General features: G+C 46.0%; 2 protein-coding genes across 12 annotated transcripts in view; both read left to right on the top strand.

Moving 5' to 3' along the window:
* Positions 1–581: 581 nt before the first annotated feature.
* LOC132446309 (uncharacterized) lies at positions 582–4,682 on the top strand. 4 transcript variants are annotated; one of them, XM_060036545.1, is made up of 6 exons: positions 582–820; positions 1,348–1,497; positions 1,849–3,691; positions 3,810–3,881; positions 3,979–4,062; positions 4,192–4,682. In XM_060036545.1, the coding sequence occupies exons 3-6, from the start codon at positions 2,635–2,637 to the stop codon at positions 4,404–4,406; spliced, it is 1,428 nt and encodes a 475-aa protein (XP_059892528.1). In that variant the 5' UTR covers positions 582–820; positions 1,348–1,497; positions 1,849–2,634; the 3' UTR covers positions 4,407–4,682. The 4 variants fall into 4 exon arrangements, with proteins under 4 accessions (XP_059892528.1, XP_059892526.1, XP_059892527.1 ...); XM_060036543.1 differs by having other exon boundaries at positions 582–824; XM_060036544.1 differs by having other exon boundaries at positions 582–828.
* A 1,536-nt stretch (positions 4,683–6,218) lies between these two features.
* tmem94 (transmembrane protein 94) overlaps positions 6,219–24,330 on the top strand; it is a 32,136-nt gene continuing 14,024 nt past the window's right edge. The window contains exons 1-17 of one of the 8 annotated variants that reach the window (XM_060037668.1): positions 6,219–6,484; positions 7,324–7,717; positions 11,963–12,082; positions 12,613–12,740; positions 12,910–13,046; positions 13,353–13,561; positions 13,861–14,012; positions 14,452–14,554; positions 16,297–16,383; positions 17,194–17,310; positions 17,627–17,683; positions 17,925–17,957; positions 19,266–19,370; positions 21,106–21,270; positions 21,785–22,009; positions 22,723–23,044; positions 23,652–23,828. In XM_060037668.1, coding sequence (XP_059893651.1) covers positions 7,694–7,717; positions 11,963–12,082; positions 12,613–12,740; positions 12,910–13,046; positions 13,353–13,561; positions 13,861–14,012; positions 14,452–14,554; positions 16,297–16,383; positions 17,194–17,310; positions 17,627–17,683; positions 17,925–17,957; positions 19,266–19,370; positions 21,106–21,270; positions 21,785–22,009; positions 22,723–23,044; positions 23,652–23,828 — 2,161 coding nt within the window. In that variant the 5' untranslated portion in view covers positions 6,219–6,484; positions 7,324–7,693. Of the gene's footprint in view, positions 6,489–7,323; positions 7,718–10,256; positions 10,837–11,962; positions 12,083–12,612; positions 12,741–12,909; positions 13,047–13,352; positions 13,562–13,860; positions 14,013–14,451; positions 14,555–16,296; positions 16,384–17,193; positions 17,311–17,626; positions 17,684–17,924; positions 17,958–19,265; positions 19,371–21,105; positions 21,271–21,784; positions 22,010–22,722; positions 23,045–23,651; positions 23,829–24,330 lie in introns of those variants that run through there. The other 7 variants (XM_060037667.1, XM_060037669.1, XM_060037671.1 and 4 more) reach the window with 7 other exon arrangements.

The following is a 24,330-nucleotide window of genomic DNA, read 5'->3' as shown; positions in this document are numbered from 1 at the left end:
ACCTCCCGCCACAAATACAGTTTCTTCCCGTCTGCAACCGGCCTCCTCAACAACGGCCCCGGACCCCCACCAACACTGACACGCACACTACCCCCCCTTCCCCCATCAACACCCACCGTCATCTGCCTATGATGACAACAAGTTATGCACTACTTTCACCATCACTCACAATTGTACATATATTCTTATCTTATCTTATCTTATAATCTTATTACGGTGCATATGTATATAGAGTATCTCTATTTAAACATTTTTTTATTTTTATTTAATCTTATCTTTTTAAGTACTTATTATTCAATACTTGCTTTATTGTTTATTGTTTACTGTTTATTGTTTGTTAAGACAGTGCGCAACGAATACGAATACCAAGACAAATTCCTAATATGTGTAAATGTATTTGGCAATAAACCTTTTCTGATTCTGATTCTGATTCAATACAATGGTTGTTGATTCCATAGATGCCATACTGGTACACCTACACCATGGTGAAGCAGCATTTAAAGATATCAATGGGTGGTACTTAAGATGGTACCACACGAATATGAGCACGGCTCCTCGCCAATCACGTGGGTCCTTGACCCACATGGCCACGCCTCCTCCCGGATCCCATATAGCAACACGACTGGAGGGAGTACAGTAGACAAACCGAGGATAACCATACGGTTTAATTATACCGAACACGACTCGAGGGAGTAGATATAATACTATAATTTCATATCATTAATATATGTTTATGAGACAAACGGAGGATACACATAAGGTTTATGGGAACATCTACATCACTTCAGCTGAGGACATGCGGATGTAGAACAAAACAACAGTAGGTGAGTTCCATTGAAAACGCTTGATATCAACCAACCGAACGACGCGACATGTTATCCTGCGGCTTGTTCTATCTGCAAATTGTTCTGTTTCTGCAAACCTAATGCAGAATCGGGTTGAATGAGTAGAGGATCTGGTATAGCTGGCTAAGCTATCTAATTTGGAGCCAAGTTATTTGTTATGAGTCGTGCAGAACTTGATGTGAGCTGTAGTAAAAAAGTGTGAGGTGATCAACTTGAATCGAGACTGTGGGGGTGGGGGTTTGAATGGATTTTTTCAGGAGGGCCCAAGTAGGTGAGAAGTAGCCAAGTATGTTTGTGGGGGTTGGGACAGGGGCCTTTTCACCTAGGACAGTTACTCTGCATCAGTAATATGTACTGAATATGTAGTGGATAAATAGTGCCACTAAAGAAAACGATCACTCTATTAACAGCAAAACTGGCAGGAATGGAAACAATCAGAAAAAGAGTCAGACCACAAATCAGGCAATGACGTATGGACTGTATTGTTTATTTTTTGTTACAGTACAGGACCATTGCAACAAATCGCTGTCTCCAAACCCCAGATGAGATGGACATCCCAGAGAGTACTCTCAGGGATCTGCTAGAGATATCCAGCAGTGATTTTACGGATTCATCTTCTTGCACTGAAGAGGAATTATCTATGTTGGAAATTGTAATTATTGGGTTTATTACATTGCAAAAGGCTTGTGTATTTAAAGTATTTTTAATATATATATTTCATGTAATATTCTAATTTTCTGAGATTTTGAACTTGGGGTATTCTTAAACTGCAAACCATAATCATCAAAATTATAACGATAAAGGCTTGAAGTATCTCACTTTGCATTTAATGAGTCTATATAATATATTAGTTTCACCGTAAGTTGAATTACTGAAATAAATTAACTTTTGTACGATATTCTATTTTTTTTAGTTTCACCTGTAGATGATAAATAGGTCAAGCCGGCATGCAATTATTATATACATTCTTTAATTTAATACATTTTCTTTCTCTTTTTTTCAGAAAACTGTGCAACCGTTTTCCCTATCCCTGGAATCATCAGATGAAGAAGACCAACCAGCAGAAGCAAACAAAAAAGTAAAACGCACAAGAAAACCACCTTCAAGAACCATAGAGGCAATGGATAAAGCTGCACATGGAAGTAACCCTCAACAACGTCATATCAACGTGAAAATGTCCTCAAACACGGAACACCAACGAATATATGATAAGAAAAATTACTGCTTTTACTGTGAGAAGCCGTTTGCAAAGATTACAAGACATCTAAAGCAAAAGCACTCTGAAGAGGTTGAAGTAGCTAAGGCACTTGCACACAGGCAAGGTTCAACCATGCACATTCTTCTGCTGGGGAAAATAAGAAATATGGGAAATTACAACCATAACTGTTCAGTCCTATCCTCTGGGAATGGACAAATAATACCAAAAAGACAAGCAACCTATCCAACCACAGCAACAGACTATCTGCCTTGCAAGTTTTGCTTCGCTATGTATGTCAGAAAAGACCTCTGGAGACATCATAAGCGTTGCAAACTGCAAGTGGAAAGCGAAGGACCGGTGAAAAGAAAAGTTCAGGCAACTTGTTCACTGATGTTGCCCATGGACACAACAATTTCCAGCGGACTCAAAGAAATTCTTCAGGACATGACATATGACATTGTGACGCAAGTGGTGAAATCTGACAACCTGATACTTTCACTGGGAGAAAGAATGTTCCTAAAAAATTGAGAAGTTCAACGTCATCGGGCAGACATCAGAAACAAGTTGAGGGAACTTGCAAGATTGGTTTTGATGGCGCGAAAAATTGACAAAGACATTATCTCTTTGAAGGACTTGATCAGCCCAGGAAAGTTCAACACTGTCCTTGAGGCTGTTAAAAATATGATTGGGTTTGATGCATTGACAAACCGATTCTCAGTTCCCTCCACAGCACTAAAACTGCGCCACTCCCTTGTGAAGGTGTCGTATATTGTGCAAGGAGAGGCTCTGCGTCAACAGGACAATGTCTTAAATGGAAGGGCAGAACAGTTCGTCAAATTAATTGAACTAGAATGGACAACACACTTGTCATCCAACGCACTGCAAACCCTGTCCGAAAATAAATGGAACAGCCCAGCAGACATCAAAAAGCTCCAGGATCATTTGAAAACCCTTGCAGAGTTGTACAAAAAAGCACTCATTGTCCATCCATCACAAGGGTCATGGAGTGAGCTCTCACAAGTCACCCTGACACAGCTGATTTTATTTAGTCGATGTTGTGAGGGAGAAGTTTCAAGGATGAAAGTAACCACATACTTGCAGAGAAACAAAAGCAGTATGCACGATGAAATTCTGAAGAGCCTCTCACCATTTGAGAAGAAATTGTGTGAGAACTTCATCAGGGTGGAAATAAGGGGGAAAAGAGGACACACGGTACCAGTGCTGTTCCCAACAGATGTACAAGAGTCTGTGGAACTTCTGATAAGAACAAGAGATGAGGTTGGAATTTCCCCAAGCAACCCTTACATTTTTTCCCACCCACATTATGGATCTCAGCGGAACATGCGTGGATGTGAGTGCTTAAAGCGATATGCCGAAAGCTGTGGAGCTCAACATCCAGAAAATATCACATCAACAAAACTACGAAAGCATGTAGCTACAGTATCACAGCTCCTGAACCTTCAAACTCATGAACTTGACCAGCTAGCTACATTCATGGGTCATGATGTTGAGATCCATAGGGAGTTTTATAGACTTCCTGACGAAACCCTTCACGTTGCTAAGGTTAACAATATTCTTCATGCCCTGCAAGATGGAATGGGACAATTCAAGGAAGAATCCCTGGAAGACATTACCCCAAACATCAACTGTAAGTAAAGCATTTCGAGATTTCTGTTCATTTTACTGAACAAAGTGAACGCTTTATACTTGGTAGAAAGATTATTTGTTTATCTGCACATGTATTTAATTTAAACGTTTAAATGCAGATGAAGAGGAGTTCAGCAACTTGGATGCAGAGGATGTCCAATCTGAGCAGACAGCCACAACAAGTCAAGAAGGCAAGATTTTATATTAATAAATAAAGACAAATGTGTGTGACTCAATTATTTAATCACTTTAATTAAGTGCTAACATTTGCCAACCGTGTCTTTTCAGGAAACTCAGAGGATGGATATTCTGATGAATTCACTACTATCTCAAGACAAGCAATTGGAGACATTCAAAAATCAAGTCAAAAGGGTGTGTTATTTTGTTGACTCTGAAGAATGTTATCTACATGGAACACCTTGATAATTTGTTAACAAGAATTAAGTGTTCATTTGCATTAATCCAATCATTAACTTGCTTACTCTCTCCATTTATTTACAGCGAAACCCAGAAGACCTTTGTCCGAGACCGAGAGACAAGCTGTGGAACATCATTTCAAGGACTTTCTGATGCAAATGAAGATCCCTGGAAAAACGGACTGTCAAGGATTCTTAAATGGAAATCCGAGGCTAAGGGATCGTGGAAGAGACTGGAAAGTAGTGAAATACTTCATGCACAACAAAATAATGTCTCTCAAGAGAAAGTTGTGCCAATAGTATTAAGACCCATAGTCAAAATTATCTGCCGAAATCATGGCGCTTGCACTATGGAGCATCAATGTTATGTGCCTCTGTTACATCACTATTGTTTCCTGTTTGATTGGGGTCTTCCTCTGGTGACTTTCAGAACCTTCAGACAATTATATTTAGGCAACGCCTCCTAATTAACCTGTCTCCCCTCCCAACTTCACGGCAGCAAAACCTCAGTAGTTTGTTTCCTGGTTTTCAGGTACTTTGCTATTTGTCAATAAATTAAAAACGAAGAAATTAAAACCTTAGTGTTGTGTCATTTATTTTGTTCGGCATTTGAACCAGCCGTAACATAATAATGGGGACTTGTCCTTGATGAAACAGACAGCCAAGATCGGCTGTCGCTCAGTACCGAGCATCCACTACTAAATGGCAGTTGCTGCGTTTCGCTTTGCTGCCATTGTTGCTCAGCTGACTGATCTTGTCAGTCCGTCCAGAGAGTTGGTGTGGGATTCCAGATGTGAGCAGGCTTTTGAAGCAGTCAAAGCCGTCCACCAGCTCACGAGTCCTAACTGCCCTGAAATTTGCTGTTCCATTCAAGCTCGAGGTTGATGCTAGTGGTAAGGGTGCGGGAACTATTCTGATTCAGGAAGATCCGGCAGGCATTGACCACCCTGTGTGCCTCTTTTCTAAAAAGTTTTCACAGGCTTAACAACTACAGCACTATTGAGAAGGAGGCCCTGGCTTTGCTATGGGCTCTACAGCATTTTGATGTTGGTTCCTCCTGTAAATATAACGTAAATAATATATTTATTTCAGTTTTATGTTTCCTGACTAGTCATTTAATACTCTTACTCTTACGCTCTTACTCTTAGCTTGTATACTACTGTATACCTTTAGATGTATACTGATATGAACGGTTCACTCTGGGCATGTTTCCCGGTTGAAACACTTGGAGGTGGATGATAAGCCAAGCAGGTGTAGCATTGCAGAATCAGCAGGGGGTCAAATGTCTTAAAGGAGTGGTGGGACAGCCTTATCTGCTTTCCTTTTGTGATGGATGGTCCAGTTTAACCTATGTTAGCATCGAAAAAAAAATTAGCTTGAGTTTCCGCAGGAGTCCACTAGGTGGCGCTGTTAACACACATCGCCAATGCGTGTGCTATGACAGCATGCGATGTGAAGGATGTATGAAGAGCCCAACCATCTGGCCAATGGTGAGAGAGGGGAGAAAAGTGAGCTAGAAGGGGTAAACATATATCATAAATAGTGTCTTAATGTAAGTGTTTATTGTATTTCAATAGAAAGATTTATTCTCATTAAGATAGTTTGTTGACATACACATACCATAGTTAAAAAATGTCAATGCCTTCCTTTGTCTACAGGTACTTCAAGGAGTCCAAAGGTACAAGCCTTATCATTTGGTCATCTTGATTAACTAGATGTGAAAGAATAATGCAATAGCACACTTTTCCTGGTTACTGTAAGTGATGACCCACCCCCCCCCCCCCCCCCCCACACACACACAGTTGATGTCAGCCATTAAACATTTAAAGTCTTACACTATTCTCCACCTTACTTTGCACTACACAGCACTCACCTCATTTTCTGCAGGAAATGCATTTACTAGTCGATGCTATTCTATCTTACTTGAAAACAACTATGAGAGTGTTTGAATCAATACAATGGGTGGTAGGCGAACCCATAGATACCGCACTGATACTATGTTTAAAACATTTAAAGTTAAGTGAAACGATCACTGGGTTGTACCATTAAACGGATGATACCACAAATATAACCATGCCTCCTCGCCAATCACGTGGGTCCGTGACCCACAGGGCCACGCCTCCTCCCAGAGCCCACAACATGGCGGGTTTATTGGTAGAGCAACACGACTAGAGGGAGTACAGGAGACAAACCGAGGGTAAACACACGGCTTAATGATAAGGAACTCGACTCGAGGGAGTATACATTATACTATAATATCGCATCATTAATATGAGTTCATGAGACAAACGGAGGATACGCATAAGGTTTATGGGTAGGGAACATGTATATATGAGATCAGCTGAGGATTACACATGAGGATGTTGAACAAAACAACAGTAGGTGAGTTCCAATGAAAACGCTTGATGACACCGAATGACGAGACTTGTCATTCTACTGCATGTTCTGCAAATTATTGTTCTGATTATTCCAACCACCCTATGCAGAAGCGGGTTGAACGAGTATAGAGGACGTCTGAGATAGCTGGCTAAGCTAGCTTACGGAGAGCCAAGTTATTTGTTATGAGTCGTGCCATGCAGAACGTTGATGTGAGCTGTTGGGTCGAAACCCTTTCGGAGCGTTGATGGATGCAGTATTACAATGGAAAGGATGGCAGAATTGACCTCTGCTATGTCAGGGGGGTTCTGCTGAGTTTCACGGACACTTTATAGCTACGGTTTGCTCTGACAGATCAAGTGAAGTACTTTCACTTCACTTGCAGCAGACTGGTACAGCAGGTATAGTGACAACGGATTAGCGCCGTCTGTGAGGAGGAACCAAGCAAGAGGAAGTCAGTGACAGGTCCACATAAAAGAAGTTTCCAGCTAATTCGTGGGTGTTTCCTTTTCAGTCGTTTAATAACCTCTAATCAGTGGCCACTTTAATCTCAAACGGAACAATTTGGAGACGTTGGAGTTCACTGGCTGGCTGTGGATAATCTGTTTATGAAGCTGAAGAGGCTCCTGTTAATTCTGAGCCTCTGTCCCTGTTTACAAAAAAAATAGCAGACATATTGGCTGTGCAGTAACATTGCAATATCTAAAATGAATGCACCTCCCCGTCCCCACCCCAAGCCAGGTCGATGAAATGTGCTGCTCTGCGCTGCATTACCTATGTGCATGCATTACTCAATTTAATATAAAAGGGTTTTAAATCATTTAATTTTGTTCACCCATAGATCCTTCCACGTTTGTACTGAAGAGGACTCTAACGTGCTGGCCAGACCTGAACTATTACTAGGATCTCTTCTCTGCTCCAGGATCCAGTTTTCCACTTTGAGTGTTGCAGGTGTGTGTGTGTTTGGGGGAACTGGGAAGGCCTCGAGAAGCGGCAGGACGAGGTTTGCCCTCCGGACTTGTATACACCTCTGCTTCGCCCAGCCGTGAGCAGCTCAAACTGGATCTGGGAGAGCGCTGGTGTCTCGGGGGCGTGTACCAGCAGGGGACTGTGAACAGCCTCCCAACAGGTGAACAGCCTCCCAACAGGTGAACAGCCTCCGACAGGTGCAGTTGGCTACAGGAGGAGCATGTTGAGTGGCTTCGGTTGTCATGGAGCCGCAGGATAAAAAGCAGGTGAGTTGGCTGTCCCGCTCCCCGTCCTTAATCAGATGTTTTTTTGTTTTTTAAAGGGTTATGTCCTTGCTAGCCTTGGTGCTCGATACACCTACATGTTTGCATGCATCTCTTAAATATTATCCAAGACTGAGTTAAAGCACATAGATTTATGTGTGCTCTTTTAAATAAGGTTGTTATTCTATGCAATAGAATGCAACCAGTATGCTTTGTTAGCAACATTTGATTGCATCACTCAAAATAGAAGAGAACCAGGTCACATGTTCTTCATATCAGACATATTTTTTTGCATCATTTTTTGTCCAAAAAAAATGTTGTTTTATAAAATCGATTTATGTCTGATAGCAGACTAGCTCAAATTTGGGTGAACCAGGCCTTCACTTTATTTCACTTCCTATTAGTTTCAGCTCGTGGTGCAGAGTTTTGCCCTTTGTTCGCCCTCTGCACATTTGAGTTAGTTCTGTAAAATTTTACGCACTTTGCGCTCAGACCGGCTTAAACATCCTGTCGCAACAGACACCAACATTCTCTGAAAAAGTGTGAAGGTTTCAGATCGACAGTGTCTGGACTGCCCTCTGTGGAAATGCTCTTATTCAAATCAACTTTTGAAAGCTCCATCTTGTCTCTAGCGACCGAGTTTATTTTTGATAGTATATCTCATACCGCAGGTAACTAGACGTTCCACCCTTTTCAATTCTGGGTTTCTGGCCCAGGCTCTGAGCCGACTCCCCCAAGAAGTTCTGGCATAGCATAGTAAGACTTCTGGATCCAAGATTGGGCAGGTGAAATGCTGAATGCGTACTTCAATTCACCACCTGACACCCTGTGAAATGCAAGCGCTTACACTCAGTGTCTCCCTTTGTTATTGTCCTGTTCCTTTATTTAAACTCCCATGTTCTGGCGTTCAATGCCCTAATACGTGGAAGAGGTCAACAGGTCAATCCTCATGAATGCAGAAGTTAAACATAGACGTGTGGGACCTTTCACCCACGGTTTCAAACGAGTCTACGCTTGGAATGGAAAATCGTTTGCACCCACCCTTTACTCAACAGGTCAAAGTAGTCTTCCTCTGTCTCACCTATCTTAGTTGATGTTCCACCTTTTTGCCTCTCTGCTCCACCTGTTGTATAACCACTAACTCAAGTGTAGGGGAAAAGAGAAATGGGATAGTTCTAACTAATTGAGGCAGGAAGTTGAAATTCACAACTTTGTTGATATGGAAATTGTAACCCACCACAGTGACACGTAAAAATACAGACATGATACAAACTATGATTCATATATTTTTCTCTATTATATATATTCTCGGATTTTCACATATGGGTGAGCTCAACTTTACATACAGATCATCAGCATATATTTGTGTGACCCAGTTGTTTGCAACTGTTAGCCAACGGCCATCCTGCATTTGTGTATGTCCGCGTGAGGAGGAAGGGAAGGGACGGGCACCTGCACCAGTAGCACAATATCCAGTGTCCTCTCCCAGTACTGCGCTGGATCTGTTGCTGGAATACTAAACAAACCATTGGCACAAAGAACCGTCTATATAGTCACGGGTAATCTTCCAAAAGGCCGCTAACCCAAAGATAAACACCTCTATAAGGGGAGCGGCTCTTTTAAATCCCAGCAGTGGCTATTATGATGAGCATTAAGTTGGTCACCTAGGCAGGCATGTGATTATGTGTGTGTTGTGTGCGCGTGAATTGCTTACATGGCACGAGAGGTGCAGTGTTGAGAGCTCTCCCTGCGGCAGCCCACTTTTTGGTGTGTGTGTGTGTGTGTGTGTGTGTGTGTGTGTGTGTGTGTGTGTGTGTGTGTGTGTGTGTGTGTGTGTGTGTGTGTGTGTGTGTGTGTGTGTGTGTGTGTGTGTGTGTGTGTGTGTGTGTGTGTGTGTGTGTGTGTTGCCCGTGTGTGTGTGTTGCCCCTGTGTGTGCGGTCCCAGAGACTCACGCCTGGGACACTGGGTCGTTCACCATGGCCACCTGTTCTCCACTTTTCTGTTTCTGCTTAGTCTTGGTCGCTCGCGTGCTCTCAGTGCTCTCAGTGTCTCTGCCTCGCTCCATCATCATATCAGCATCCCAAAATGTGCTTGGCTTGCAGGAGAGGAACAAAGCTGGGCGTGGGGTTACACCGGGTTGGTGTTTCTCTCCCCTCCTATTGTGGAGAACCCGACAACCTGCCAGCTGCTGAAGCGGCTCCTGGCAGCGAGGGGTCCACAGTCTGTGTGTGTGTGTGTGTGTGTGTGTGTGTGTGTGTGTGTGTGTGTGTGTGTGTGTGTGTGTGTGTGTGTGTGTGTGTGTGTGTGTGTGTGTGTGTGTGTGTGTGTGTGTGCAGACCCCCCCCCCTAACCCACCCCTGTCTCTCCTGTCTAGAGAGACAGGACTGTGCTGCTGTGTGAGGGCTGGACTGGAGAGACAGGGGTGTGTAGGGGGGGGGGGAGAGAGAGAGAGAGACACAGGTCTTTGCTGCTGTATGAGGTCTAGACTGGAGAGACGGGGGGGGGGAGAGACAGGGCTGTGCTGCTGTATGAGGTCTGGTCTGGGCTTTGCTTTGCTGCTGTGTGAGTTTATTACAGCATCCGCGCTCTGTTGCTGTGACAGAAAGCGCTGAGCTGGTTTTTCACTTAGGCTGACTCCAGTTTGGTATCACTTATCACCTTAGGTATCACTTCAAATAAGAAACTAATAAATAATAAGCGCAGCCTCGGTGTGGTGGGAGGTCAGTGCTGGCACGGTGTTGAATGTGGGCGGTGGTTTGTGTGTGGCAGACAGCAGGGACCTGGCAGTGAACCGTTCTGGTTCGTTGTTGTGTAAGTTCGATTTTGATCTGTAACCAGAGGTTTTTCCGGATCCGGCCTACGGTATTGCGGAGGCTGATGAGTACACATTTGTCTTCATCTGTGTGCGCGTTTATGCTCGTCTTGAGGATTTTTTGTCAAGGCTTTGCTCGGGGGAATCATTTATTTTTAGCCCGGTGTGTGGGACGCAGAGCTTACACACAGACACGGACGGATGGACGGGAAAAGACAGACACGTTCATGTAACCAGAGGTTAATCAGTTATTTATAGCCCGGTTCGTGTGGGATGCAGAGCTCACAAGCTGATTCCTGTGAGCGTTTTGTAAGTTGTGTGTTCTTTGCTCTCTGTATCACTCTCTTGCTCTCTGGCTCTCTCATATATTCAGGCACGAGTGTGGGGAAAAGGTTGCGTTCCTACTACCATTGGTGTATGCGCTGTCCTTTTTTTAAACGCTGTGCAGCATTCATTTACTAAGCTTCAACCATTTCATAGTTTGGGCTTGAATCCGGTTACGTCAGAGAATGCGCTGTTAATAATCCGGTAGACTCACAAGTCGGTGTCTAAACGCTTGGCTCAACATTGGGGACAATCTCCCAGGTTTCATTGCTAAAGCTGTGGAAACAATTAGAGTTAAAAAATAAAAGTGAATGGTTCTGAAAGAACCCTTCAACAATCTTAAGGGTGGGCCCTTCTTATATTGACACAGTAATATACAGATGTTGTGTCTGCTTGTAAACACTGTCGCACCACCACGTCTTTCTTGTCCTGCGTTAAAAATATTTAGACAAAGTAGCTGGAAATATGGCTATATGCAGGTTGGAGGTTCCAGAAGACGATTTAACAAATGTATTTCTAGAATTGCCAGTGTACTACAAGAAAGGGGCCTGCCCGTTCACCCAGTTTTGATCTTGTCTGCCATCAGACTTGACAGAAGAGGATTGGGGCCACATGTGGTGTTGTGATGACATGGCTTTTCTTTTGGAGTTCTAAGTTTAAAGTCAATTCTGATTTTAATCTCAGAATTAAACAAATAATTTCCGCATTTGGAAGTGTACCTCAGATAAATAGAATCTGCTCATGTCTCAATTTGAATTTGCTGTTAAAGGGGATTTTTGTATATCATAAGGGGAAGGATAATGGTCTGATTCCAATCTTGTAGTATGAGGTGTATTATTAACAAATTAATAATACACTATTACAATCCTAGTATCACATGAATATTGATTAGTCACAAACTGTCCTTATTATAAACAAAAAACATACTAAGTAAGCGAAGAAGTGATTCAAATGAACATGACGTGCAATATTCCATCCCATCATGCCGTTGATATGAGAAGGGGATCCAGGGAACGGCAAGGAAGCACATAAACACAAAGACATGCACCTGACCGACACGTATATACACGGCGTGCATGTAAGATGATAACATGGAGGGTGTTGTTTCCAGGAGGGTCAGGCTGTGGCCCTAGGCCTGTCCACGGGCCTGGCTCTGAGCACGCTGAAGGACCAGCTCAGTAGCCTGCTGGAGCAGCACCAGATCTCCACACACAGACGGACCTCCCCACAGGTAGGCACTCACACTCTGTCCAGTCTTAGACTCGGTATGGACTAACAAACACACCCTTTGAAGTCTTACACTGCAAACATACACACACACACACACACACACACACACACACACACACACACACACACACACACACACACACACACACACACACACACACACACACACACACACACACACACCCCCTGTCAGGTCTTTGACTCTGTATGGACAACCAAACACACCCTGTGAGGCCTAACACTGAAAGCATACACGCACACATACTGTCAAGTCCTACACTGTGTCTACACACACTAACACCCACTCTGTCAAGTCTTACACTGTGTATGAACACAGACACAAACGAACTACGTCAAGTCCTAAACTCTGTATGGACATGCAACACCCACTCTGTCAAGTCTTGCGCTGCTGCGTATGAACACACACACGCACACGCATGCTCGCGCGCGCGCACTATGTCACACACACCACACACACACTAGAACTTTCCAAACTGCTTCAAGTTGTCAAACGTGTTGTCGTCATTCTAGGAACGGTGGCTGAAGAGCTTCCTGTACCATGGAAACCGCCACTCGTGTCTCCACTGGCCCGGAGCACTCCTCACCCTCCTAGTGGTGCTGGGACTGCTCTGTTGCCATGGCAGCCAGCCGGCTGGAAGGTGGGTAGCACTGGTTAACCCAGATTCGATTTTTGTGTCACATGCGGTTGTTTATTTGTGTTGTCGTGGGTTTCGGTTCTATGTGTGGTTCTGGCGTCATTCGTGTGACGAGTTTGTTCGTTTGTTTGCACCTTTTGGACGTGTTTTTATTGTTGCGCTTGGGTCCTAGTTCTGGCATTGAGCTGGTCAGCGCTGCGGCCCTGCTGCTGCTCTTCACCCTGAACCTGCTGCTGATTGGTCGACAGCAGAGGCTGAAGAGCAGCGAGATGGTGCGGCGCCTCAAGACCATCATCTCCAAGCTGGACGGTGGGTCGACACAAAGCTCCATTTAAATATGTTTCAGTATATACTACACGTGAATACTCCAAAAATAAACAAGATAACACTTTTTGCCGGGACTTATTCATTTTTATTAATGTGACGAGGCGACCGTCACGCACGCTACCCACAACCTCCCGAGTTTGAGAACTCCATCTCGGGATATTGCCCAACGTCCCGAGATGGCGAACCAATCAAATTGCGCCACACTAGGAGGTTTCTTGTGTAGCATATATACTAAACCCCGATATATACAAGACATGAATACAATGTGTTCCTTCGCTCTCCTACCAGCCTACCTCGCAGCAGGGCAGGGGGAGAGTTCGTGCTGGCCACCCTCCCTCTACCCAGACCTTTACACACCCTCCTCCCCGGCCTGGACCCTGACCTGGGCGTACCGGGACTCCCAGCTGGTCAACCTGCCCGTCAGCCTGCTGGTGGAGGGAGACGTGGTGGCCCTGAGGCCCGGGCAGGAGGCCTTCGCCTCCCTACGGGGCCTCAAGGTGGGTGTGCCCCCTGGTGTACCCCCTGGTAAACTCTCGTGAGCTGTAGTGTATCCACATTGAACATTTCACTTAAACAACAGTCTTTCTTTTGGCACTAAGATGACATATTATAGCTCTTGCAGTTACAGGCGATACACTACTATTTTCTTTGGGAATGTTATTTTGTGTTCCCTGTGGTATCCAAAATTGGTACAGAATAGCGATATTCTTCAAGGTATTGTATCGAAGGTAGAAAATCCGGTATTGTGATAACACTAGCGTCAACCGTCTACCCTCCCTCCTCCTCTCGTCTCCAGGACGACCAACACATTGTGCTGGAGCCCGGGGACCACTTCCCCACCTTCTCCCCCCCGCCCTCGCCGCAGGCCGATGAGAAGAGAGGCCCACAGAGCCCCCAGCAACAGCGCCTCTTCAAAGTGGTCCGCACACCTGTCCTTGACAGTGTCAGGTACGCACGCGCGTTTTTTTTTTAACCAAAGTATTTGTGAATCGCTTTGATCATTTGAAATTGAAATATTATTCTGCAGTGCTTTGAGCATGATGCATATCAAGGAATCATCCGGTCGAAAGTAGAATTAGACCGATGATAATGTTGGATTCTTTGTACATTGATGTGGAACTGTGGAAAGGCAGAGTGGAATGCTATTGAAGAAGAATGCACACTCAATGTGATTGGCCAATCAAGACCAAGTATTTAACAACGCTGAGGTGTCACTTAAAATAATGAACACCTCTCACCAATATAACTTTCTCTTGCCGGAGAATAGGTGCTTGTAAACATTACATCATTGCATGCAGCCTCGGTAGAATGTACACGTTCAAACTGCCTGTCACGAGCGTGAGGGATTTGGAGATTAACGCTTTTGACAACTTTGTTTTTTTCACAGGAACAGCTTGGAGTTGGCACTGTCCCGGCCAATCACGGCCATGGACAACGAGCGCTTCACCGTTCAGTCTGTCATGGCCAAGCTGGTCTGTCCAATCGTACTGGTGAGCAACCAGTAAAAACAAACACAAGCAATCCGCATTGATCGATGAAATGGGTCGCTTTTGACCGTAATTCCCTAATATTCATAGTTGGGTTTAATTGAAAGTACAAGAAAGAACAAACAGTGAACTCAGTTCACCGTTTCAGAATCTGAACCAGCAGACACCGATGCAGATGTTGAATGTGAACAAAAACGTTTTTACTCAGAACTTATGCAAAAATCGGGCACAAAAACATCAGTTCAAAAGAACTGGCATAAACTAACGACAAATAAATACAGTACTAGCAGGTTACAGATCATCAGAGCGATTTACGACATTTGAAGATCAAACGATAGGCAAACCAAAAAAACACACATGCACACCCACGACCGCCTATTTGCCGCGTGCAAATCATTCCAACAGTTAAGGCTGAGGGGAGCAAGGAGGACATCTACAGTATCAAAGCTAAACTACAGCAGAGTTCAAACTGTGAGACACCTCGCTGGGTGTCCCCCTGTATTGTGACTGTGCCGTGGTCATATGGTTAACCATGGGTTAACTGGGTTAACCATGGGTCTTGGTCCTGTGGTTAACTAGGGGTGGGAATCTCTTGGCACCTCACGATTCGATTAGATTCCGATTATGAGGTCAACGATTCGATTCTGAAGCGATTATCGATGCAACAATTTTTTTTATGTACATTTCCATGCGTTATTTTCAAAAATATATTTATACATTTGGGTTTGCTACTCATAGTTTGCTAATCACTTTCATGATGATCATTAAAGACATCAACAGATGAATTAACTTATCGAATATTTCATAAGAGAGAAAGCTTTTGTCACAAATATGACTTTCTATCAACAATGCATAATCAATGCAGCTTGCATTATAACACATCATTTTTTCTATATCATTAAAGGTAAAGCTGGTCTTGAATTAGAAGGAGTTCTTGTGTCTGGCTGTGAGTTTGCTCATGCTATGCGTAGGCTGAATCGCAATCGTGTCAAAACAAAAATCGGATTGGCCAATACACACTGAATTGGCCAACCCAGTTAACCACCCCTATGGTTAACTGGGTTAACCACGGGTCTTGGTCCTATGGTGGTTAACTTGTAAACCATGGGTTTGGTCGAATGGTTAACCATTGGTTTCGATCCTAACTTGTTAATGGTTAACTTGTTAACCATTGGTTTTTGTCTTATGGTTAACCCAGTTAACCGTGGGTTTTGGTCCTGTGGTGGTTAACTTGTTAACCATGGGTTTGGTCGTATGGTTAACCCAGTTAACTGTGGGTTTTGGTCCTGTGGTGGTTAACTTGTTAACCATGGCTTTGGTCTTATGGTTAACCCAGTTAACCGTGGGTTTTGGTCCTGTGGTGGTTAACTTGTTAACCATGGGTTTGGTCGTATGGTTAACCCAGTTAACCATGGGTTTGGTTGTATGGTTAACCCAGTTAACCGTGGGTTTTGGTCCTGTGGTGGTTAACTTGTTAACCATGGCTTTGGTCTTATGGTTAACCCAGTTAACTGTGGGCTTTGGTCCTGTGGTGGTTAACTTGTTAACCATGGGTTTGGTTGTATGGTTAACCCAGTTAACCATGGGTTTGGTTGTATGGTTAACCCAGTTAACCATGGGTTTGGTCGTGGTTAACCCAGTTAACCATGGGTTTGGTCGTGGTTAACCCAGTTAACCATGGGTTTGGTCGTATGGTTAACCCAGTTAACCGTGGGTTCTGGTGTGCCTCATGTGTCCCCCACTAGATGGCGTTCCTCCTGGTGAACACTGTGCGCTACTTCTGTGCCGCCCCCGGACTGACTCCTCCCGCCTTTAACTTCATCCAACTGCAGGTACTGACCCCTCTGTCCCCGAGCCCTACTGCATATGAACCTTTGTCCCCTAGCCTACTGTATATGAACCTCTGTCCCCTAGCCTACTGTATATGAACCTCTGTCCCCTAGCCTACTGTATATGAACCTCTGTCCCCTAGCCTACTGTATATGAACCTCTGTCCCCTAGCCTACTGTATATGAACCTCTGTCCCCTAGCCCCAGCCTACTGTATATGAACCTCTGTCCCCTAGCCTACTGTATATGAACCTCTGTCCCCTAGCCTACTGTATATGAACCTCTGTCCCCTAGCCTACTGTATATGAACCTCTGTCCCCGAGCCCCAGCCTACTGTATATGAACCTCTGTCCCCGAGCCCTACTGCATATGAACCTCTGTCCCCTAGCCCTAGCCTACTGTATATGAACCTCTGTCCCCTAGCCTACTGCATATGAACCTCTGTCCCCTAGCCTACTGTATATGAACCTATTTCCCCTAGCCCTACTGTCTATGAACCTCTGTCCCCTAGCCTACTGTATATGAACCTCTGTCCCCTAGCCCTAGCCTACTGAACCTCTGTCCCGAGCCCTACTGTATATGAACCTCTGTCCCCTAGCCTACTGTATATGAACCTCTGTCCCCTAGCCCTACTGTATATGAACCTCTGTCCCCGAGCCCTAGCCTACTGTATATGAACCTCTGTCCCCTAGCCCTACTGTATATGAACCTCTGTCCCCGAGCCCTAGCCTACTGTATATGAATAGAGTGCCAGAACACTGTTATGTAATATACAAATAAAGAACGTAGCTGATGTGTAACTCTGTGTTGTAGTTGATGGGGGTTCTGCCCATCCTGCCGCTGCTCTTCCCCATCATGTGGGTTCTGGTGAACGCCTACGGAGAGGCCCGCGTCCTGGCTGAGTCCAGCCGCGCCTCTCCCACTGGCCTGGTAGGACAGACACGCACACGCAACACACACACACGCAACACACACACACTCACACGCAACACACACACACGCAACACATCCAAGCAGCACACACATGTATGCAACCCCCCCTCTTGAGAGCTTACGCTAGCTGCTTCTACCTAGTCCTACCCAACACACACACACACACACACACACACACACACACACACACACACACACACACACACACACACACACACACACACACACACACACACACACACACACGGAGGGGGGGGGGGAGGGGGGTTTGAGGGAGCCTCTGTTTTAATCCCACCTGTGCTCTCGCCGCCAGCTCGCTAAGTTCTCTGAGGATACCCTCAGCAGCTACACGGAAGTGGTGTCCTCCCAGGTATAACTGCTCGCTGCCCCCCCCCCCCCCCCCACCGGCATCCTCCCCCTGCTCACTGCCTCCCCCTCCCCACTCAGACGTCTCCTCTCAGCTCTGTCTATTGACTTACTTCTTCCCCCAATTCACTAATGAGCATCCAGTCACCGAGTCTTTATTTGCATTTCTGTTGTTCCGACTCGCCATGCGTGTGACCTGTATATTGTTCCTCATCTTGCTTGGCTTGTTTTCTGTGGACTGTCAGTCGACGGTGCGATTTGCCCGAGGGCTGCGGATCGTAAGTTCCAATCGAAGACGGCGCCCCCTCCTCTAATCTTCCTGGCTTCTGCATACCCTTCTCATCCACCCTCACCCAGCTAGGCTATCACACCTGCCTCATGCTCCTGCCAGGCTGTAGTTAGGATGACACTAAACTAATACGAAGCTATCGTAATACAACCAACTAATACAAAGCTATGGTAGTACAACACACTAATTCAAACTTATAGTAATACAAACTTCTTATTCAAAGCTATGGTAATACAACACACATATTCAAAGCTATAGTAATACAACAAACTAATACAAAGCTATAGTAATACAACACACTAATTGAAAGCTTCAGTAATACAACAAGCTAATTCAAAGCTATAGTTATACAACACACTAATTCAAAGCTACAGTAATACAACAGTATAGTTATACAACAAACTAATGCAATAAATGAAATCAAAGCTATAATAATCCATCAAACTAATACAAACTAGTTATCATTAATCATCAGTAGACTCCCTTGTAATCTGCTCCTCCTGGTTCTTCCCTCTCTTTTTCTCCTAGATGATCTAGATAGAAACAAACCTGTCCTAATAAATCAGTGCCTGAGCCACATGTGCTGCATGAGTCGCACCAACAATCACCAACGCACCAACAACACTGCATCACTGCTCCTTTTCCGTGCATCCATTTCTCTCGCTCAAGCCCAAAGCATACGGAGCCGAATCCTGCCCCATTAATGTAGACATGACCTGGAACCACAGGGTTAATGGTGGAGCCGAGCGCACAGCCGTGACTGTGGCGGGGCGGCTCCATGTTTCCTCCTGCTCGCCCCATAGGACCCAAGCAGGATGTTCAGAGTTCAAATTGAGTGTTTCCTGCCTGTCCCGGCCGTGTGCTTTGGGCTACAGGGCGGAGTTCTGCTCTCACCGATGGTTCTTTGCACTCCACCGATTTTCTTAATTTCAAATTAATTAAAAGACTGACAGTGGATTCCAGCTGGTACACATACACCATACACGTACACATAGTAATGCAGCGTACACATATGACATAGTCATACACACAAATACAGCTCACATGCACATAGACCAGACACATGCAGCATACACACAAGCCCAATCTCAATTCTTGTATTGCTTCATAGATTTGACCTCCGTATTTGTAGAATCGACCTTAAAATCAGCCTAACCCTAATCCAATCCCATTATAGAGATTCAGTCAACGCGCTGCTTTGTAATTTAAAACACTACCAACGGTTGATTCTGCGTCAGCTCCCGATGTGTTTTTGATTTGTGTATGCGTGTCTGCGTGTGTGTGTGTTTGTGTGCAGGAGATGCTTCGCTGCGTGTGGAGACATCTGGTGGGCGTCCTGAAGGGAGAGTCTCAGACGCTCTGCTATACCTCCAGCCTCTTACACACTCTGGGATCTGTTACCGTGAGTTCTCTCAGTGGGTCAGGTTGGGTTTGTCGGAGATGAATCGAGATATAAACACTTAGACTAATTCAAGAGAGAGAGAGAGTAAAATAAATCGAGGGGTCCGGAGCAAGAATTGACAAAAGACTTTATCGTGAAGAAAAACAACAACAATAACAGCCGAGTAGGTCTTAAGAGTCACTGTCGTTCACAAACTGCGGCGTCTTTTTATACACACAAACAAAGCAGCTTCTCCTTGAGGTGTCTGCCTCCATTCAGTCATAAATCCATCTTAACCTGAATGGTCAGCAAATAGACAACAAATGGTCAGCAAAGATAGCCCAAAGATAGCCCTGCTCCTTTTAGGGGGGGCTCCATCTGTTCTAAGCCCAGACACCTAGGCACCGTGTGTTTTCCACTATTAGGTATAAAAGACCTCATAATAATCACAGTTTACCATAGCATATAATCAGTAATTTCTACCACAGGTTCTCTCTCTGTGTCAGGGTGGGTTCTCTCTCTGTGTCAGGGTGGGTTCTCTCTCTGTGTCAGGGTGAGTTCTCTCTCTGTTAGGTTTAGTAGGGTGGGTTCTCTCTCTGTGTTAGGGTTAGTAGTGTGAGTTCCAGTGTTTCCCACAGACCAAGGACCAATGTGTGGTGCGGGGGGGGGGCGGGGCGGCGGCGCACTCACTGACGTGAGCGGCGACGCGGCCGTCAGTGAGTGTGCATGTAACTCCGCGTTTACATGCGGACACATCTGATTTGCATAGATGTGGAAGAACAGCTCAATCGGAATAGAAAAGTATCATATATATATATACGCCTCAATCGGTTCAGAATAGAATTCAATGCAGAATAGAATAGGTGGTGTAGTCCGCTATAAATACTTATTCCGATTAGTTTGGGGTTTAACTTGGAGCAGCTGCAGTAGTTCGCAATTGGTCCACTCCGTCTGTACTTTAATGCACACCGAACCTTACCGCTGTCAAGGAAATTGGATTTATTGCCTGATTCACGTCTTTGTTATTATCACTCCGTAGTAGTTTCAGTAGTCCGGTAACTTAACAACCCCAGCGTGTCCGGTTGCTAAGCGACGGGTGACATCGGTGGGTTCATGTGTTAGTATCGTCGTTCTCGCTCCGTGTGTGTGTGTGTGTGTGTGTGTGTGTGTGTGTGTGTGTGTGTGTGTGTGTGTGTGTGTGTGTGTGTGTGTGTGTGTGTGTGTGTGTGTGTGTGTGTGTGTGTGTGTGTGTGTGTGTGTGTGTGTGTGTGTGAGAGAATGACAGGGAGAACGAGTGCTATGCAGAGATGAATGGACGGAACGATTTTTAGATTTCCAAATCGCGTTATTAAAAAAAAAGACAGAATCAATTCGTGGCGCTCGATGTTGATTCTGTGGCGCCGCGCCACACAATGGTCTATGTATGGGAAACACTGGAGTTCTCTCTCTGTGATTAGGGTTAGTAGGGTGAGTTCTCTCTCTGTGTTTAGGGTTAGTAGTGTGAGTTCTCTCTCTGTTTTAGGGTTAGTAGGGTGGGTTCTCTCTCTGTGTTAGGGTTAGTAGTGTGAGTTCTCTGTATATGTTAAGGTAAGTTCTCTCTCAGTAGGTACAGGTTAGTAGGGTGAGTTCTCTCTCTAAGTCGGTAAGGGTTAGTAGGCTGAGTTCTCTCTATGTGTTAGGGTGAGTTCTTTGTGTGTGTGTGTGTGTGTGTGTGTGTGAGGTTGTAATATTTGTGTATGTGTGAATGTGCGCCCAGGTCCTGTGCTGCGTGGACAAGCAGGGCATCCTGTCCTGGCCGAACCCCAGCCCAGAGACGGTCCTGTTCTTCAGCGGCCGCGTGGAGCCCCCCCACGACAGCCAGGAGGACCTCCGGGACGACCTGTCAATCAACTCTTACTGCCGCATGGAGCAGGACGACGAGGTGCCGTGGCTCCTCCCCCTCCTCTACACACTCAAGCTCTGCTATCTCATTGGTCCTCCTTGGCTCCTCCCCTTCTCACCCGATTCAGTCTATCGATATTCATGGGAGCATGGCTGACATTTATTTTTTTATGATTTTAACAAAACCAGATTAACATTTATTTTATGATGGAATGATGGAATCCTATTCACTAACCACCTTTCTTCATGAATTTGGGCCAATTGTTTTTTGAAACCAACAGCATTCTCATAGAAGAATTATCAGTAAAATGCCTTCAATACCTTGTATGCAATATGAATCAAATTAATGTGGAAAAAATGAGAGTTCAGCAGGTTTTTACCTTTTTAGTTGTTTTCTTTTACATTTAGTTCACGTCAAATGTAGTCGGATGTGTTATTTTCTTCCATTATTGCGCAATAGTACAACAACTTTCACGATTGCGATGTCAAGACAAATATCTGGGAGTCATCAGAACATCAGAGGTCTCTGATTGGCTTTCCCCCATGTCCCTCAGGTCCAGGAGGCGGAGGCTCTGCTGTGTCTGCCTATGGACCCGTCCCTCCAGCTGGGGGAGGGGCCTGAGCCCAGCGAGACGTCCCACGACACGAGTCGTTCGGCGGACACACTCCGCCCCCGCCGGCCGCCCCAGCACCCCTACGCCACACGCATCAAGCACCCGTCGGGCTCCAACGTCAGCTTCAGCCACGACACGGAGGGGGGCGGGGACCAGCAGGCCCAGGTAATGCTCCTATTACTATTACTATTACTATTACTATTACTATTACTATCCTCCTACTGTAAGGGGCGGGGACCAGCAGGCCCAGGTAATGCTCCTATTACTATTACTATTACTATTACTATTACTATTACTATCCTCCTACTGTAAGGGGCGGGGACCAGCAGGCCCAGGTAATGCTCCTATTACTATTACTATTACTATTACTATTACTATTACTATCCTCCTACTGTAAGGGGCGGGGACCAGCAGGCCCAGGTAATGCTCCTATTACTATTACTATTACTATTACTATTACTATTACTATCCTCCTACTGTAAGGGGCGGGGACCAGCAGGCCCAGGTACCACTGATACTACATCTATTACTACTACTACTACTACTACTACTACTACTACTATTACTATTACTATCCTACTACTGTAAGGAGGGAGGACCAACATGCTCATGTAAACTAACATAACTCTATAACGAGGACAACATAATAAAAACACATTATTAACCCCAAATCCTTCTACTACTACTATTACTACTACTAAAAAAAACATATTTATCGTAATTTTTTATAGAAGTTAAATCACATGATGGAACGGATGAGATGCAACCGAATTGTCTTGTTTATCATCGCCCATGGCCAAACATATTGAATATGTGATATGGATATGGCCCAGTGTGAAGTCTTTCTCTCCCCCGCCTCCCTTGCCTCCCCCCAACAGGAGCTGTCTCTGGGCGGCGGCGGCGGCGGCGGCGGCGAGGTGGACGACTTTGTGTGCGACTACCACCTGGAGATGCTGAGCCTGTCCCAGGACCAGCAGAACCCGGTCAGCATCCAGTTCGACGACCTGTCGTGGCAGGGCCACCTGTCCTCGCTGAAGCCCCTGGGCCTCAACATCCTGCTCAACCTCTGCAACGGCGCCGTCACCCAGCAGCTCTGCCGCTTCTCCGACCACCTGTCGGACCGCGCCCTCCGCGAGACCCGCGGCGCCGTGAAGCCCGTGCACGTGCCCTGGGGCCTGTGTGAGCTGTCCCGCCTCATAGGTGAGGGAGGGGGGGCCGAGGGGGGAGGGGGGGGGGGGGGGGGGGGGGGGGCCTGTGTGAGCTGTCCCGCCTCATCCTGGCTCATGGGTCAGGGATTGGGAGCCCCGGCTGAGGGATAAGGTGCTAGGGGGTGAGGGATAAGGTGCTAGGGAGTGAGGGATAAGGTGCTAGGGAGTGAGGGATAAGGTGCTAGGGGCTGAGGGATAAGGTGCTAGGGGGTGAGGGATAAGGTGCTAGGGGGTGAGGGATAAGGTGCTAGGGGGTGAGGGATAAGGTGCTAGGGGGTGAGGGATAAGGTGCTAGGGGGTGAGGGATAAGGTGCTAGGGGGTGAGGGATAAGGTGCTAGGGGGTGAGGGATAAGGTGCTAGGGGGTGAGGGATAAGGTGCTAGGGGGTGAGGGATAAGGTGCTAGGGGCTGAGGGATAAGGTGCTAGGGGGTGAGGGATAAGGTGCTAGGGGGTGAGGGATAAGGTGCTAGGGGGTGAGGGATAAGGTGCTAGGGGGTGAGGGATACAATAAGCTGTTGGGGATTGACACTTGATGCTCATTGTGATTCCTTGTGCGTGTGTGTGTGCGTGTGTGCGTGTGTATGTTTGTGTGTGCCAGGGTTCACCCCGGGTGCCAGGGAGCTCTTCAAGCAGGAGAACCACCTGGCCATGTACCAGATGCCCTCTGCTGAGAAGATGTGTGACTCCGCCCCCCGGCGGCCCACCAACCACTTCACCAAGCGCCAGCCCCCCATCTCCCACATCATGTCCCTGTTCGTACGGGACTCCTCCTCCAGTGAGTGGGCTTGGAGTAGTCTGTTCAACTCCCCCTTACCTCGCCCCATTGCATTGTGGTTCACAATCCTTGAGCCAGCTTATGATGTGATCGCTTATAGCCAGGGATGGATCTGAAACGTGGTAACCCTGTGGTCTCGGAGCCGGCTGGATCTCACTAGCCCCAATTAACTAGTCTCACCAAGCCAGCTGGTTTTACTAGCCCGAATTAACTGGTCTCAACGAGCCGGCTGGGCTTACCAGCCCTAATTAACTAGTCTCACTGAGCCAGCTGGATTGTACTAGTCTGAGGGCGCACTCATACTAGGCAAGTTTGCCTGTTCCGTGCTGCAGGAAGATTCAGCACGATTCCCCCCCCCTCCCCACTCCCCCCGCTGGCCCGTGGTCACACTGCTCCCAAAGGCCGTGGCCTGGGCACGATTGCTCCTTCATACATACGTCATCACGGCGTAATACGATAAATACGTCATCACCAAGCGTGGTGTCCAGCTGCGACTGAATGC

This window comes from Gadus macrocephalus, chromosome 18 (genome assembly GCF_031168955.1).
Source record: "Gadus macrocephalus chromosome 18, ASM3116895v1".
Classification (NCBI taxonomy): Eukaryota; Metazoa; Chordata; class Actinopteri; order Gadiformes; family Gadidae; genus Gadus; species Gadus macrocephalus.
This window is presented reverse-complemented; position numbering and strand designations above follow the sequence as displayed.